This window comes from Rosa chinensis, chromosome 1 (genome assembly GCF_002994745.2).
Source record: "Rosa chinensis cultivar Old Blush chromosome 1, RchiOBHm-V2, whole genome shotgun sequence".
In the NCBI taxonomy this organism is placed as follows: Eukaryota; Viridiplantae; Streptophyta; class Magnoliopsida; order Rosales; family Rosaceae; genus Rosa; species Rosa chinensis.
Genome location: NC_037088.1, coordinates 38,435,380 through 38,452,825, shown reverse-complemented (window position 1 = coordinate 38,452,825; position 17,446 = coordinate 38,435,380). Strand labels below are relative to the sequence as shown.

The 17,446-nt window shown below is 37.1% G+C and overlaps 2 protein-coding genes across 5 annotated transcripts; one reads left to right on the top strand and one right to left on the bottom strand.

Annotated features, from left to right (window-relative positions):
- Positions 1 to 1,829: 1,829 nt before the first annotated feature.
- On the top strand, positions 1,830 to 6,865 carry LOC112198006 (autophagy-related protein 3). 3 transcript variants are annotated; one of them, XM_024338998.2, is made up of 10 exons: positions 1,830 to 2,122; positions 2,416 to 2,486; positions 2,590 to 2,706; positions 2,807 to 2,964; positions 3,961 to 4,034; positions 4,192 to 4,243; positions 4,801 to 4,866; positions 5,333 to 5,460; positions 6,083 to 6,192; positions 6,585 to 6,865. In XM_024338998.2, the coding sequence occupies exons 1-9, from the start codon at positions 1,962 to 1,964 to the stop codon at positions 6,177 to 6,179; spliced, it is 924 nt and encodes a 307-aa protein (XP_024194766.1). In that variant the 5' UTR covers positions 1,830 to 1,961; the 3' UTR covers positions 6,180 to 6,192; positions 6,585 to 6,865. The 3 variants fall into 3 exon arrangements, with proteins under 3 accessions (XP_024194766.1, XP_024194784.1, XP_024194774.1); XM_024339016.2 differs by having other exon boundaries at positions 6,582 to 6,865; XM_024339006.2 differs by having other exon boundaries at positions 6,539 to 6,865.
- Positions 6,866 to 7,091: 226 nt separating this feature from the next.
- Positions 7,092 to 17,199, bottom strand: LOC112197998 (E3 ubiquitin-protein ligase BRE1-like 1). Of its 2 annotated transcripts, XM_024338983.2 has the most exons (19): positions 16,732 to 17,199; positions 15,590 to 15,751; positions 15,374 to 15,458; positions 14,549 to 14,776; positions 14,284 to 14,445; positions 13,813 to 14,000; positions 13,647 to 13,730; positions 13,404 to 13,523; positions 13,134 to 13,320; positions 12,896 to 13,056; positions 12,752 to 12,823; positions 11,855 to 11,931; positions 10,859 to 11,053; positions 10,632 to 10,704; positions 10,459 to 10,545; positions 8,925 to 9,062; positions 8,643 to 8,845; positions 8,403 to 8,568; positions 7,092 to 7,798 (listed from the first exon to the last, which is right to left on the bottom strand). In XM_024338983.2, the coding sequence occupies exons 1-19, from the start codon at positions 16,843 to 16,845 to the stop codon at positions 7,667 to 7,669; spliced, it is 2,634 nt and encodes an 877-aa protein (XP_024194751.1). In that variant the 5' UTR covers positions 16,846 to 17,199; the 3' UTR covers positions 7,092 to 7,666. The 2 variants fall into 2 exon arrangements, with proteins under 2 accessions (XP_024194751.1, XP_040370193.1); XM_040514259.1 differs by lacking the exons at positions 15,374 to 15,458; positions 15,590 to 15,751; positions 16,732 to 17,199 and having other exon boundaries at positions 14,284 to 14,473; positions 14,549 to 14,566.
- Between the last annotated feature and the right edge of the window lie 247 nt (positions 17,200 to 17,446).

The window sequence follows — 17,446 nt, the reverse complement described above, 5'->3', positions numbered from 1 at the left end:
GTGGCCGGAATCTCCGACTCCGATCAAGGCGATTTCATCCCTGAAGCGGTCACTTCCAGTCGATGTAGCTCCCTCCACAGCTCCAATCTCTCTTCAATCCTTCCACAGACCTCAAGAGGGGATTGAGGCGAGCAAAATCTACTTTTGAATCGAAGCAAACAGTGGCCGGAGGAGCAAGAACGACGCCGGCGAAGTAGGTTGCACGCGGGCTCTAGAGAGAGCTGGGTTTCCGCTTTTGGAAATCTGGCCTTCTTTGCAATTTCTAGAAAATTTCGCCCTTTTATACCAAAATGGAAAGTTTTTCCGAAGCCCATAACTTCTTCATACGAACTCCGATTCTCGCGTTCCGCATGTCCACGAACTCGTATCGACGCGCTCTACGACTTTCGTGAAGGAAGTTTTTAGAGAATCTCAACGAATAAAAAGTCAACCCTTGTGCCCCTCCTAAATGACGCATCTTGAATAATTATTCGCCCGAAACACTTCCGCTCCATCCACGAGCCACGAAACCGTCCGATACCCACAATTTAAATTTCGGAAAATCCTCGGAAAATAAATACGAATTTCCGGGGCATCACAGATAATATCCTTAAAAAATTGTCAACTGACGACCTCCATAATGGAGGTGACGGCCATATGTACCAATCCTTGGTCGGGCTGAGAACTTGAGGTACAATATTGATATTTTTTGAAGTTCAGATACCAAAAATTATAAGGAGGCAAACGTCAAGCACTGTAAGGACCATTTTCCCTTTTTTCCCTTCATATTGTGATAAAAAAAAAATATTAAAAGCTCAATATTTGAGATACCATTCAGGATATAAAAAAAAAAAAAATTAGGTACCAAAAAATATATTTTGCAATCATTCGGGTATCATTTGGAGTTTTAATCCAAAAAACACATTGCCACGTACGCCACTTTAACGAAAAAAATCAACGGAAGTATTATATATAGTAACAGCGCAATACTTGAGGTACCAATGAATACCTTTCACAATAATTCAAGTAGCATTTGGAGTAAAAGAATCTATGAGGATGGCTAACCCTATTCTCTTTCTAGCGCTAACCCTAGCGTCGTTCCCATGTGACAACACTGAACACAGCTCCAGCCAACCAATCTCAAGGTGTCTCTGTCTGGCCCTCTCCCTTGATCTACGTGGTGGTGTTTCTGCTTCAACAATGGTCGAATTGTCCCCTTGGGCTGGTTGCTTCCCATCTCATCTTATCTGGATGGGGCTGGCTTTTGCCTTCTCTTCCAATTCTAGACGGCTCCTGTATCTTAATCTGAATCAAGGAATGCAGAATTCCTGTCTTGAATTCAGTCTCCAGAAGATGTACAAAGGTGATGCCACTGGCGGCGGTGTTGATCTTGGGGTCCTTGGGGTTTGATCTGTTCGGACCGAGACCAATATGAATGATGGAGGTGCGCCACTACAAGCATGTGACGGTGCTGTCGAGGTGGGGCTGCTGATGTCGGCGAAGTTGGCTGCTGGTGGCGGATTTTCATGGGCTCGGGTACATAACTGGATCTGGGTGTCCAGATCATTATGGCAGGCTTTGTGCCGCTTTTGGGCTACTATCATTGCATTAGATGACTAGCCAATAAGCCAGAGTCTAACATACACTCAATGAAATTATCATTACTTCAAAGAAAAAAAAAATAGCACTTGGAGTTTTTACCAAAAGATAAATAAATATGCATTTGTTACTTTTTTTTCTTTTCCAAAGTTCCAAACAGTTATTGACTTCCATTCAAAAAAAAAAAAAGTGATTAAATGTCCGGACCCTCAAGATATACTCGCAAACTTGGTGATACGTCGTCGCATCGCCTTGAAAACGGCGTTCGGCCTATAAACGACACCACCACAACCATCGTATATTCCGACTCTCTCTCTCTCTCTCTCTCCTTGTCGAAGCGAAGCAAAGCAAAAGCAGCGGAGGTTGAAGACGACGAGGACGACATGGTTCTGTCACAGAGGCTTCACGAGGCGTTCAAAGGCACCGTCGAGAAAATCACAGGGCCTCGCACCGTCTCCGCTTTCAAAGAGAAAGGCGTCCTCAGCGTCTCCGAGTTCGTCACCGCCGGCGATAACCTCGTCTCCAAGTGCCCTACCTGGTCTTGGTACTCCCCAATCCCCTTTCAATTTCCATTCTTTTCTTTGTTCCCAATTCAATTTCTTGATTTTTCGTCTCTTCAACCATAATTGTTGTTACATATTCGATGAAAGATTCGAGCTTTAAACCTTATGCTATGTTTTCATGATGGGTATTCGATCATTTGAGTTAAAAGAGGGTTAGCCTGCTAATGTGGATTCAATGATGATTGGTTATACATATGATGCTTATTAATGATAGGAATTTGGTGTTTTGAGGTGTTGCTTGTTTTGTTTACCAATGAGTTGTGATTTATGTTAGGGAATCCGGAGAGCCAAGCAAGAGGAAGCCATACCTACCATCTGAAAAGCAGTATTTGATTACTAGAAATGGTATGCTCGATTAATTTCCCCTTGTGTCAGCTGCATTTTCGTGTTATGCTTGCTTGTTTCTTGTGCCTTTACTTATGCTGCCAATTCTCTCTACTTGTTTCAGTCCCTTGTTTACGCAGGGCTGCTTGTGTGGAAGAGGAGTACGAAGCTGCAGGTTCGGAAGTTCTTATCGATAATGAAGATAATGATGGCTGGTTGGCAACACACGGGAAGCCAAAGGGTAACTCTCTTTTTCCTTTTTTTTTTTTTTTTTTCAAGCGTATGGCAGGATCTATTTTCATGGAACCTTAAGACTGAGACTGTTTTTTTATCCTTATAAGATAAAAGTAGTGAGGAGGAAAACTTTCCTTCTATTGAAAGTTTAGAAATCAGCAAGGTGAGGTCGGCCCCCTCGCAAGTTGGGGGTGAAGGTGAAGATGAAGATGATATCCCTGACATGGCTGATTATGAAGAAGCTGACAACATTGAAATAGATCCTGTAAGTGTTCAACTGTCATGCATAAGTTGTGAGTAGAATAATATTAGTAGTTCACTAGTTTGTGATTAATACTTGTCTAATTGCATACAGAATCATAATATGGTCGTTCATGTCTCTTTAAAACTTACATGCGTGGATGCTGGCTCTACTTAAGTTTCATCTTGTAAACTAAATTGTAGCTGAGACACATAATACAATTTTATTACTATCCTTTGTTTCATTCGTAGCAACTTTTGAGGGAGGTGGGATTTGACTTCCTCTTTAAAGGAGAGGTGTAACCTTTAATTGGTTTATGTCCAACCAGTCCATAACAGTTTCCTCAATTGTTTAAAACACAGTTTGCTTGAACTTTCTGGAAAAAAATCTACTATTGTATGTAAAGTAAGCTCAAAGGTCATGATTGGAAAAAAGAAGAGATGGAGGAGTATAAGTATCTCTTATATGGGTATGAGTAATAGGGAGAGTGTATGACTGCAATTAAAATTTATTGAACATAACAACCAAGAAAGATTGTCAGGATGTTTTACTGAAGTACAGTAAATGTTGAGCTTAATATTCAACATCCTCTGTCGATTATTTCATTGTTATTTTATAGTTATTCTTCTCCTGACACTTCTAAAAACCATGAACACTTCTCATACCCAAACGGTCTGGTGTTAGATTTGATCAAATGGGCTTAGTATTCAGCTTCAAACAGGCTACTTCTCTGACCAATCTGTAGCTACTTATTGGAAAATGAAGTGAAGAGGTTCCAAATGTCTAGAGAAAAGTTTCATATAATGTTTTGACAAAGTTGTTTTCCTAGGTAACTCATGCAATGTCTTGATATGCCCACAGAACAACTTATTCCCCACAGGATGATGATTCTTTTGCTTTTCAATTTTCTTTTTTTGAAGTATTTTTTTAACCATGATGCATATAGACCATGAAAATGATGTATGCTTGGTCAATTTAGTATAGGTATAAAGGCTAAGAAGTAATTTGGTTAAACTGCAGGGAACATATCTTGTTGCTCATGAACCTGATGATGACAATATTTTACGGACCCGGACATATGATGTCAGCATTACGTAAGATTCTTTTTCACTGTGACTAGTTATATTTTCCCCATCTGGAACTCGGAAGCACATTCCTTTTGGAGAAACAGTTGTTTATCATTCAATGATTTTGATAATAAATAATTGCCTTCTGGATAAATAAAGGTTTTTGACTTTATTTCACTAACAGGTATGATAAATATTACCAAACTCCTCGGGTGTGGCTTACTGGCTATGATGAGGTTTGTCCCTGCAATTTTATCTATTCCTTTTGCAAGTGTATTATTATCAATAAATGCTTTCAATTTGGTATTCAACTGAATCAGCTGCATGTGTTTTTTTTTTTGGGTCAAAGAGCCGCATGTTTGGTCATGACCAAAGAATGTTTCATGACAAGAGATTTTATTGCTCCCAATGTTCTGTGGCTTATTGTGCTCAACATTGTCAGGGTTGATATCTGTGATTTCACACGGGATTAAATTTCTATTTCATCATAAGTTCATAACAAAGACAAAGATGGAAACTGGCAAGGAAGAAATTGGAAGTTTCTGCTAGTATGCTTTAAAATCATGTTATTGACATGGCTCTTTGATTTCACAATATGTTAATTGCTTTGAGGTTCTAGCTTCAATTGCATGTTAAATTATTCATGTAGGCATATGGTTACTCCTTTTTAATGCAATCAGCAAGATTTGTTGTATGGATATGTAAGTCTGTCTAATCACTTGTTCTTTAATATGTATTTTTAGTTAATTTAAAGACCTGTATGACTGATTTCATCTTTTTCCAATTCTATCAGTCAAGAATGCTTTTACAAGCAGAGCTTGTACTTGAAGATGTCAGTCAAGATCATGCACGCAAAACTGTGAGTTGGTTCCTTAGAATCATATTATTCCTTTCTTCAATGGTTAAGATGTGTCTTCCTTGATATACAAGTACTTCTATATTAGGGAAGATAGATAGGAGTTGTACTGTCATGCTTCTCTGCCCTCTGGTTGTGACAGTCTAAACAATTCCTTGTGGATAATGACATATCAACAGGAATTTCTTTTGTTCTGTTTTTGTTTCTGTGATTACTAGACCTGTTCAATATACAGGCCACCGACTTCAATTTACTGGTCACATGTTATATAAAGTCCTCTTTCTGATGCTTTGAGTTTCTCCAAACTCTGAAAATTGTTGCCTATAAATTCCCCAAGTAGTCATTTTTTACTCAAAAATGACTTTCTTTAGGCTGTTGTGTCAAACCTATGCGTGCACAGCACACGCATTCCTGTGTATCCCGTGGTCCCATATCCCTTTGTGCTTAATGGTTGGTTATTTCAATGCAGGTAACTATTGAGGATCATCCGCACTTGCCCGGAAAGCATGCATCTGTCCATCCATGCCGACATGGGGCTGTGATGAAGAAAATAATTGATGTACTAATGTCACGTGGAGTGGAACCGGAAGTCGATAAGTAAATTTCTGTCTCAACTCACTCATGCTTTTGGGGTTTTATTTCTGTTGCTTGTTTTGTTTTGTTATTTGAAACATAACTCCATCAAGGCTTGCATTGTGCCATGGTTATAATCGGAGAGGTTTGGTTTCAAAATAAGGTTCTCAGAATAGTTGAATTGAGCATGTGGATAGTTGATATCAATGCTAACAATTAAAGCCTCTGATAGTTTTATATCAACGATCTTGTGGTTGTTCTCCAGGTTACATTATTATGTTAGTAGGTTATCACAAACCCTTGCTACTAAGGACATACTTTTGCTACTAATGATGTTGGGATATTGCTATTACTAGGCACTAGGTAAATAGGGAGTCAAGACCATGAGGTGGTGTGGTGATGCATATACTAGATCAAAAGTGAATGGTATATGCATGCATATATATATATTCATCTTTCAAAATTTCAATCAAAATAAGGATTCTTTTCTTCATCCTAAACTTTATTGTATGTGCCACAATTGGGATATTTTCACATGTAAGTTTTCAGATATCCATCCTGCACTGACATTCATGGCTTGATTCACTGGACTGCTACGTTGAACTGTCAATGCCACCACTTATTATTTTGTTTTATTTTCTTGTAGGTACCTCTTCTTATTCTTGAAATTTGTTGCCTCGGTGATTCCAACCATCGAATATGACTATACGATGGACTTTGATCTTGGCAGCTCCAGCAGTTGAGCAATTGACAGAGGTAAACCTAGTATAGCAAATGGTTTTATTTTCTTCATGTTTCCAAGCATTGATGGGAATAAATATGAGTGCAGTAACAATGCCACCATTCAGTCACTGGTATTTTGTTGTATTATAGTTTAGTTTTGCTGGTGTGTAGACCTTGCACCCACAGTTCTGTTCTCATCCTATTGTGGGACATAGGCACGCAGTCAAAAGACTGCTTTATTCATGATTCAGATTCTTTGGACTTCCAAAATCAGTGATCTTATTAAGGTGGTTTTGTAGTTATTTGGAAAATTGTTCTGTGGCATGTTCAGTATGATTATTTTATGCTTCTCATACCCCATTTTGATGCTGAACTGCAGGTTGTTTATGATCTACTTCACTGAACTTCTGTTTGATTTGTAGCAGATTCTAAATGCGATTGGGTGAGGCAGATTGGATTTGGAAGTAAAGATATTGCTGCTTTTGGCGTATCCGCAAAATCTTTCCCACTCAAATTATGCTCAATTGCTTGTACAGATGGCTAAATTGTTTAGTTAGTTGTTGATGTGTTGCTGTACAAAATTTCCCATCTACTACTTGATAAGGTTGTGCCAAGTTAGTATCAACTCTACTGATTGCACAAACAGTATATAATATAACATTTTAAGCAATTGTGTTGATTAGAAAGTTTCAAGCAATTCCTCCGACTCTTCTCTACTATTTCAGGCTGCAAGCAAAGTTGTAACAAGGATTGCGGGTCCTTTGTTTCACTAGCTCTTGGTAGAAATAGTTATTGCTTAACTAAGCAGGCAACTAGCTCTTGGTAGAAATAGTTATTGCTTATCTAAGCAGGCAGCAACTCTGATGTAGAAATGTAACATTTTGAAAAAGAAAATCAGTGATTTGGAAAACAATTTGAAACTGAACAAGAACTGGTATCAAAATTGAGATCACTCGCTGTTATTATAAATGAATGAATATCTCAATAGCATTTACATTTACATCTCTAAAGAAATGTTGTACACATCAGATAACAAACTGCTTTCAGAATACTAAAGGAACCTAAAGGCTACTTGAAGATCTTACTACACATCTAAAATATGTACAGAAATTTCTGTCACCGCTTCATCTATGTTCTATATCAGCAGAAACAAGGCTACAGGTTCTTTCAAAAGAGCACACTTATAAACATGAGATCTTATTCTTGAGCACACATGCTGCATTGACTAGAAATACCACTGAAATGGATCACATCGGATAAACCTGTAAATACTTGATTGAAACATTATCATGCACTAAATTGAGTCAAATTAACAACCTAAAAGCAGAACCAGCAAAACTAAGATCAGCACTAATTGGTGAAGGAAAGCTGCTCCTAACCAAGGCTGCAAATGTTCTCTACAAGTTCACTAATATAACAATACACGTGAACTGGCGAGGATTCCTAATGGTTCACATGCAAGATGCAGGTCTCCCAAAAGTCTCATCTGTCTCCGCGTCTACTTTGATTAGATGTACACAGATTTTATGTCATTAGGCCCAAAACTAATGGAACATTTTGGACATTTCCTCTGGCGAGATTCAACTACTTTTTGCACACAGGGATTGCAGAACAAGTGATAGCATTTTGTAATGACAACCTGCATTAATAAAAAGAAAAAAAAAACTAAGATTATCCAGATACCACAACATTTTGATGAATGTATTATGTTGAATACTAAATGCTTTCTAATCACAAGTTTTCAACCTTGGCCTTCAAAAGCTAGAATCATGACCAAACAAGATTTGTCCGTGACATCAAACAACCTCAAATCTCTATACTACAATAGCAACACAATAAATGGAGAACGGCCACCTCATCCAAGTTTTAATGAAAACTTGTTTAAATGCATGGTGGAATACCAATCAAACATCAACATAGGTCAGGTGAGATATCCACAAATAATTACAACTGATTGATAGAAATGTGCTACTTAAACCCATTTGACCAGGTCAAAGTTTTACTATGCAAGTATCTTCTTATGCTTTATGTATCTTCTGACATCCTTCCTCATTATGTGTATTCCTAAGCTCAAAAACTGATGTCACATTATATGCTGCTATTATATTTCATTGAACCCACATCAGACCTACTCTCAAACTTTGCATGTTGATTACTCGACTGGAATATGTAGTTTGATTCCACCCCGACAAGATAAAGAGCTTACTGAGGCAACAAATAACTGAAATTGATCCAATGAATACCTGTTTTGTCCTGTCAAGGCAGATATCACATTTCAATATCTCCCGGTATTCTCCTAGCTCCTGTTGAAGTTTTTCAACAATTGACGAACCCTCTGTCTGTGCTTGAAGCCGACCAGCTTTTCTTTTCAAAACTTCTAATTCCTCCTCTATTCTCTTCTTGTTAAGCCTAATAAAACAAAAGATGAGTTCACAGCATCACTATTAAAATATTGGAAGGAAGGAGCACAACATTCTCTATACCTTTCTTTCTCTAGATCTATCTGCATCTCGGACAGAGTCAATCGACCCTTAACAACTTTAGACTGTGATTCCTCTAGAGAATCCTGTGCTTGCTGTGATGACCTTCTCACATCCATTAACCTCTTCTGGGTATTTTCCAGTTGAACTGCACCTTGAAACTTATGTTCTGCTAGTCTTTGAATCTGATCTGAGCATAGTTTTAACTGTAAATGAAATACTTAACAATCAGTACTGAACTCCATGGGAATATATATTAAGTTGTTACAAGAGTTTCAGAAGCACCTGATCTTCAATCCGAGTAGCTTTCATCTCATAGAAATTAAGAGATGCATTGCCTTGTTGAATCTCCCTCTCCATCTTGCGTTTGTCCATGAGTACGGCATTCTGTGTCTGTCTTGCCCTCATGCCCTCTAAAACAAGCTGAAAGAAGAGAGCACAAAGTATAATTTAGTATGGCAACAGATAACTATCCAACCGTTTAGCATGCAACATGTCTACCACATGCGTTCTTGTACAAAAAATGTGGGGGTAATCCAGTTTCCTAAAACATTGTCCGTTGTGCCTTAAAATAACTTCATTCAAGCGAGATTCAAATAAAAGAAACGAATAAACAAAACAAAATAACATTAAGAGAATGCTGCACTACAAATACCAGATTAAACGAACAAATTAGCAAAACAGAATAGACCAACAAAGCAAATACCATTAAGCAAGTGCTGACATCACAAATACTCGATCAAGCAAACACAGTTTAGCAAAACAGAGTGGACCAACAAGTAAATAATGTTGAGCAAGGCTGACATCACAACTGCTTGATTAAGCAAACACAGGCTAGCAAAACAGAGTAGACCAGCCAGTAAATAATGTTGAGCAAGTGCTGACAACACAATTACTTGATTGAACAAACACAGATTAGCAAACAGAGTAGACTAACTGGTCCATGCTGGTTAGCAGGAACTAGCCACACTGCCAGTCAGTTTAACCTCAAAATCTGTTTCTGAAATATATCCGCCAGTTCAATAATGAATTATTTTTCTTAATTTAATAATCACAATTTTTCAGATCAAGCCCAATCCAAAACAAAATAGTCTTTACTTTCAAAAGAAAAAACACAAAAAAAGTTGCCATTGTAATCATAGAAGTTCATGCATGCGTTAGATGACTTGGATATAGTTTTTATTATGACAACAATACCAGATTTTTTTTATTGTGAAAAGAATATATCAACAACCACTATAGTAAAGAGAACTAGGGAAATCGTAGTAAAATAAATTCGACACTATAACTTTTCTTTTCATAAGATATGACATTAAAACATAATAAATACATCGGCAATGCCATCACAGTTCAACTTCTGTTCAATCATGTCAGAACCTCTAGGTCTTGGACCCTCTCCCTCTCAACAAGAGAATCAGCATTTACCAGCAAGAAAAATGAACTGGAAAGCAGTTTTTTTTTTTTTTTTTGAGTTCTTTCTATATTTTAAAATCAAAGATACAAGTATATAACCCATAACAAGACTTGGAAAAGGTTTAAAAATATATATATATATATATATATATATATATATATATATATTACTATACTAAACGGAAACGTGAAAAAGAATGAATAACACTTCATCAAGATACATATTTTGCAATCCAACATTAAACAGTAAATTCCGAATAGAAAATTGTTTTAGCAATGTATGTCCACAACAGACATTAAAATTGCACCACTCTCAGAAGCAATTACACCAGACAAAGTTCATAGCACCTTAAAAAGCGTCAGGAAAAGGAAAGAAAAAAGGGAAATGATGTGTTAGACCAATCACCTTAATGTTATAGTCATCTCGCTCAGTAATTTGCTGCAGTAGATGCTGGTTTTGAGTTTGCATATCATCATACGCTTGTCCAATTGTCTGAAGACATATCAAACTAAAAACATAAGACTTTCACCTACCAATGACTATACAAAGATGTCATCCACATTACCAAAGGAACCAACCTCAATTTCAGCCAAGTAGGCCTCATTTTCTTCAGTCTTGGATTTCAAAACGTCAGCAAGTCTCGACTTATTCCTGAGAATATGAAGTGAAAAGAAATAGAAATTAAATCAAAATTCCTGAGCATTCATTAGTTGTCATCTGGTTCACTTATTCTTACCAAAATTTTCCCTGCTCCCTATATTAAGGAAAATAAAAATAGTTTCAACCAACATAGACGAAGAACAACCTTTTGGAAGCTTCAAGCCTCTGTCTGAGGTCAGCAATCTCAGCTTCTACAGCAGCAAGCCTTTGTTGAGAAGTGGCCTCAGCTTCATTTGCTATCTTAACTCGTAATTCTAAATTGTGTTCATCAAGAGATGACTTCAAACTTTCAACATGAGCCCATGCCTTGCATTCCAAATCTCTAGCTTCCATGACATCCCTGCAAATGGATAAAACTCCGCATGTCAATCACATGTTTGCCTTTGCACACAATCAAACATAGCAAAGTAAATGAACAGAATTATTATAGTTATGAAAACCTAATTTTATAGTTATGAGTTCTGAGTTAAAAATAACAAATAAAAAATAAAATAAAAAACTGAACAATATAAAATCTAAGAAATCCATTTCTAATGCAGATTAATGCATGGGAAATGAGGTTTTGTTTAAGTTAGGTCGTTGTCAGTCAATTCATTTAAGGATTAGTGTGCAACTGATTCTAGTAACTTCAGTCACCACTGCTGCTATGAAATGGAAATAACCCTATGAATGCAATCACTATTTTAGTATAAGTTTCATCATTTTCTCCTCACTCCTGCACACTTCGGTATTTTAGGACGTTTCCAGATTTGTCCTTAAGAAAATCTCAGCTCCAGTGTTTAGAGTAAATTCAATTCCAGTTCCCAAAGTTTTAGGCTGTCTTGATTTTTATTTGCATTAACTTGTAAAACAGTTTTCTATAAAGAATGCAAAACAGATTCAAAGTCTTTGATATGTCATTCGACTGAAAATTGAAGTCATATTTTGCCCCCTATAATAACTAAAATCTGTCAATAATTTAAATTGCCCAAAAGAGTAGAACATGCGAAAAACAGTTTTCTATAAAGAATGCAAAACAGATTCAAAGTCTTTGAAATGTCATTCGATTGATAATTGAAGTCCTATTTTGGCCCCTATATTAACTAAAATCTGTCAATAATTTAAATTGCCCAAAAGAGTAAAACATGTGAAGGCACCTAACCTTGGATCACTCAATTCATGTCTATACATTTCCAAAAACAGCTTTAACTCTGATTCAGTCTCCTTTATATCTTGGACCTACACCAAACAAAGAGAAAATGGAAAATTTAATGAAGCTAAACAAATCCTATGAGAAACAAGTTATACATGTCCAATGCCCGCAAAGGGGAAGAAAAGATTAATAAAGTAAAGGATTATGTCCAATCATTTAGCCACTTTCTAGTCAATTAATCCTAGACATGGTTAAGCACATACACCAACATCGAAACACCCTTGACAAAAAGTCATGGCTGCGTTCACCAATCTTTATAGGACCACATTTCTAACTGCAACTTCATATATCAGAAGATGCTCATCTTCAGATTTGTGAGACCAGTTCATAAACTAAAGACACCCACAAAATCTAATGAAGCGGAGTTTGCGCCAAATGATAACATTATTCCATAGAAATCTGGTCAATACAAGTGGAGAACTTTTTTTATCACGAAGAAATAAGAATTTTATTGATTAAGGAACGAACAATATAAAACAAGATGGATAAACATCCATTTGGAGCACTCTAAACGAGGAAAAAAAAGACAGCCCCACTAACCAAGTACACTTACTTGACATATGAAACTAGTGAAACGTTCAAGAGAACTCCAAGACATCAAATGAAAAAATAATAAATCTACAATTAGTAGTAAAACACAAAAAAAAAAAAATCAATAGCATATTATTACATATGCATGTCTAAAACACATAGATAAAGACATAATCTAACAGGCCAGCTCAGAGTTGACTCTTTTATCAAACTCCAATAATTAGGCTTCTTACTTAGAAGGGGATAAAACTTCAAACAAAGATCAAGTGTTGACACTCCGGCATTAATTTCGTCACAAGAAGAAGAGATACATACCACAGCTTTCAACTGCCGTATCTCAGCGAGTTGGTCAGAGGATCTTGCAGAAAAAGTCTCACACTCTTTCACCTGTGTGGAAAGGTAACAGTTTAATCTCTTTCAGGGTATCCACAAATTTCATAACAGAAAAGAAATACACACCTTCCTATCAAGAATGCTGGAAAGGGACTGCACATCAGCCTGCAAAGAATGAAAATCAGAAGCAGCCTCTTTGTATTTACGTAATTGACCTTGCATGGCACCCATTTGCTCAGGAAATGAAGAAACCAAGGCCTTAAATTCTTCAAGTACTTCTTTTCTTCCTGAAATACAGAAAATAATTTCAGCACCATGTATGAAGAAGGCAGCAGATATCCCGCAATAAAAGAAAAGCTCTAACCTGGTTCTCTTGACGCCTCTTCCAGCTTCGCTTCAATCCTTTTCCTTTCATCAATCTGTTTCTGTATCTCCATACCCAGATCAGTAATTCTAGAATCAACAACTGCAGCTGATCTCCGCAAAACATCAACTACATCATTTTTAACATTAAGTTCCCTCTCCCTCCACACAAGATTATCCTTCTCAACCTAATGAATCAAAGGAACAAGAAATGATCAGCAATATGACTACACTTGCACGAAAATTGCGAAGACTACAGAACAGTTACCACCTGTAGTTTCTCAAAGATGGTTTGGCACTCAAAAACTTCCGATTTCGACTTTTCTATTTGATCTTTGACCAAGAGATAGGCTTTGGATGAGGAAAGACACTTTGCATTCCTCATCATGTTCTGTCAAATAAAGTTCTAAGTTAATTTCATACCTGAACTAAAACTAAAAACCAGAGAAAGTGAAAAGTATAGTTCAGTTTGCATTTAGATATGAAAAACCAATAGCAAAGACAGCAAAATAACCTGCAAACTAGATAACTGCTGTAATATTTTTATCCGTTCTTCATGAAGGCTTTTTATTTCCATTAGTCGACAAGAAGCTTGGTCCTGCAGCACTCAGTTCAGATAGATACCCCTTTCATTATAAAAATTTTCAATAGTTAACCAGAAAGAGAAGCCAACACAATACCGTGAGCTCTTTGAGAGTAGACTCCATATCTTGCAGATCCTTTTGCTTATCTCTGGCCCTATCAACAGGCTTGTTCAGAAAATTTAAGACAGGGAAAGTTGCCCCTTTTGTAGAATCTCTCTCTGCTTTTAGACTTGCTAGTTGACGATTATTCTCTTCCAATTCACCAAGAGTGGTTTCCAACTCCCCTTCAAAACCAAAGAATAACAGACTTTGAGAACAATCATGAAATCAATGACCATGAGGATGGAAATTCATCCATTTTTTTGAAGGTCTGATGAAATGCCAACAAAATAAATAGCGAAAAAATGATTAAAGAACTTTTTTCTTATGACTAAAACAGATCTACAAAGAAGAGATGAAAACAACAATCAAAGGAATTAAGCGCACCTTAAGAAGAACTAAAAACTGAAAAATGAAACCCATATGAGCACCAAAAATATTGGATTATTTAATTGATGTAAGAATTACCTTTCAGACGTTTAATCTCCGCTTTATTCTTTGCTTCAATGTCCCAGCGGTTCTGCAGTTCCCTTGCCAGACCTCTGTGCTTCAGAAGAATACCAGAAAATGCCAATCTCAAGTTCTTAACTTCCATTTTTGAATCATTGGATGCCCTCTGCCTAGACAAGCCTACCAAAAGAAGCAGACAAAGAAGAGTCTGAGGGATAACTCTGAAACGATCAAGATCATAAAATATTAGACGGAAGAAAGTTTTAAGCCTCTAAACTCTCACCATCTTCTGGAAGCTCTTTCAACAGTGCATCATGCAATGCATCCTTCAGATTCCACACGTTGTCAATTGCAGCTACTATATTACCTAATATATTCTGAGTATCTTCAGAGGTAGTTCCTCTATCTTCTTCCATCTTATTACAATTGTTATATGTACATGAACTTTCAGTTGCACCAGCTTGTGCAAGGCGGCTTAAAAAAGCATCATGCAAGGTAGATGGAGCCCCATCTGACAAACAATACAAAGCAGCCTTAGCAGCAAGTAGGTTTGAACAATCATTCTGATTCTTCTTACAGGTACAGAAAGTACAAATCACAGCCAAATCAAGGCATTTAAAATTGGGACATCCCTAATTCCCAACATATTAATGAAAATAGGACAATCATGGTAAAGAGTCAGAACTAGAACAAAGAGCAGGGGACTATGATAAACAATAAATAATATGCTGATAAGACCGCCTATACCTAAAAGAAATACATTATGCTGATGGTGTGTGAAGATCATCTCAACAGCATTCAGTTGATGGCCTAAAGACATTACATAGATAAACAGCACAATGGAATAGCAGGATGAATAACATGTCCATAATTTCAAAAAGGGGAAAAGATTAGGAATTGACAACTCAATCATTAATAATTTAACACTGAAGCGCATATGCAACAGTAATTGAAAACCATATGAACTAGGTAAATAAGCGATTGCAGCAAGTAGAAAATTCAATTTCAGGATTGGATTTAATACATTGTCACGCACAAAACTTCATGAAGGTAGACTTATATCTAATTACGCATTTTCATTATAACTTAACGCAAAAATGGTCCTCACCACGCACGACGGAGTTGTCTTTAATATCTTGCTGACAGGTTGACTTTCTTGAACGGATAGAACAGGACTCCAAGTCTTTGACCAACTATTATGGAAACACGGTGTCAATTTCCCTCTAAGAAATGCACAATACCATATGCATAAAGCAAAATACTGAAATAGACAAAAACACTAGAGAAGAGGCAACTAGAGAAGCAATGATTACAGTTGTCCTACCTCTTTCCAAGACTTATTAACCACTGATAGTGTGGGATCATATGGCAGTTGTTTCTTCTCCAATTGAGACAATTCATTCTGAAGAGCAGAGTACTCAACCTTCTGAGTCTCTAATTTCTGTGATAGCTTTTGATTTTGATATTGAAGGACAGCAATGTCAAGCTACAGGTCAAAAAAGACAATATAAGTCTAAAAACAGGTGAATAAGATGTAGTAAAAAAATCTCAGCATTGTGCTCTTATTACAATGCCTAGGAGTATCAATACTGAATGGAACTGAAAATATGTTTAATTTCAATTTTTTTTTTATTATTTTTTTTTTAGTGAAAAGAGCACTTTAAAGAGAACTTGAGATTCCTATTTCATTTAACTCTTGAAAAAGTGCCTTTAATGTAAGGGTCATAGTCTCCAGGTCTTCAATGGACATTCAAATAAGTACAGTACAATTACCCTTGCACACCTTAACTAAGAAAAATAAATGTACTAAGAAAACAAATGTAGAGGTCCCAAAAGCTAACAGATCCAAGGAAGACACACATTAATGAAAATGAAAGGGCCCATTGACTTGTACTTTTTACAATTTCACAACAGCTACAAGTCATAAAGCCCTACAGAAGACTACGGCATGAACACAAAAAACATCATACAAATCTAACAGCAGAGAAAAAGCTATTCTAAACTCTGAAGTTACTGATCAACTCTCTGAAATCACACGTCATTCCTTAGCACAAACTAATGCTAGAGATGGCAGTACCAGTACCCTTATTGCCTGTCATTACAGATTCGTTTCAGATACCAGTCAATCCACCACCCAAATTGCCATCCCTAGCTAGTACGCATACAAAAACGAAATGCATAAACCATAGTTGGGACCGCAAAACCAGAGACTAAAATGCTGCACATGATCTTACAGCAGCAAAGGAGCAAGTAATCCCTATTTCGACACATTTCAATTCCTTTCAAACTAGAAGCAATGATAAAAATTGGCAGCACCAAATACTTCAATTATGTACATACAGCACGAACAATCCAAATAATTTGGCAGAAAACAACAACAAAAACCAATGTAACCAATCCACAACATTACTTCATAAAACAAATAAACAAGAGCAACTAGAAGCAAGAAAACCACAGAGGCTTCACCTTTTTATCCTCGGAAATAGGCAAAAACGGCTGCTTCTTAGCAGCAGCAGCCGTGGGTGACGATATGGAGCTAAAGTGACGCCGTTTCCGGTCATGCTCTCCGGTGCTCCCCATCCCAAAAACCCTAGAAAACCCAGCCTAATCACCTCCACTCATATTCCACCTAAACACCACAACCTCTAAACCTAACCAATCCCAAACCAATCAATCCCTCAATAAAAAACACAACACAAACCCTAGCTGAAACCCCCCTAAACCACTCCCTATCTCTCTCTCCTTGAAACCCTAATTTTCTCCAAACCCTGATTGAAAACCCACAGTGGGCGCCAACCTTCCCTTATATATAGTGCCTTCTCAGGAAATTTGATCCGTCTGGAATCGGAGGCTCCAGCACAGCACGAAGAAGACAGCCAAGTTCGAAGAGCACACACTCTCTTTCTCAGGGAGGAGAGAAAAGGAAGAATGGGAATTAAATAAATTGACTTTTATATCATTTTTTTTTTTGGTTTTCTGTCTCTAGGAATTTAGGAAAGGGGTGGCGTGGATTTCGCGAGGGCCGGGAGGGTAGTTTGGGGATTTGGGGGGTGGAGTTTCCGTTTGGGGGAATCTGAGAGGAGGGGATTGGTTGACGAGGTGAGACGTGATTGGTGGGTTGGGGTGTTTAGGGTAGGAAGGGGAGCAGGGGATTGGGGCTTATTTACTTTTTTTACCTGGA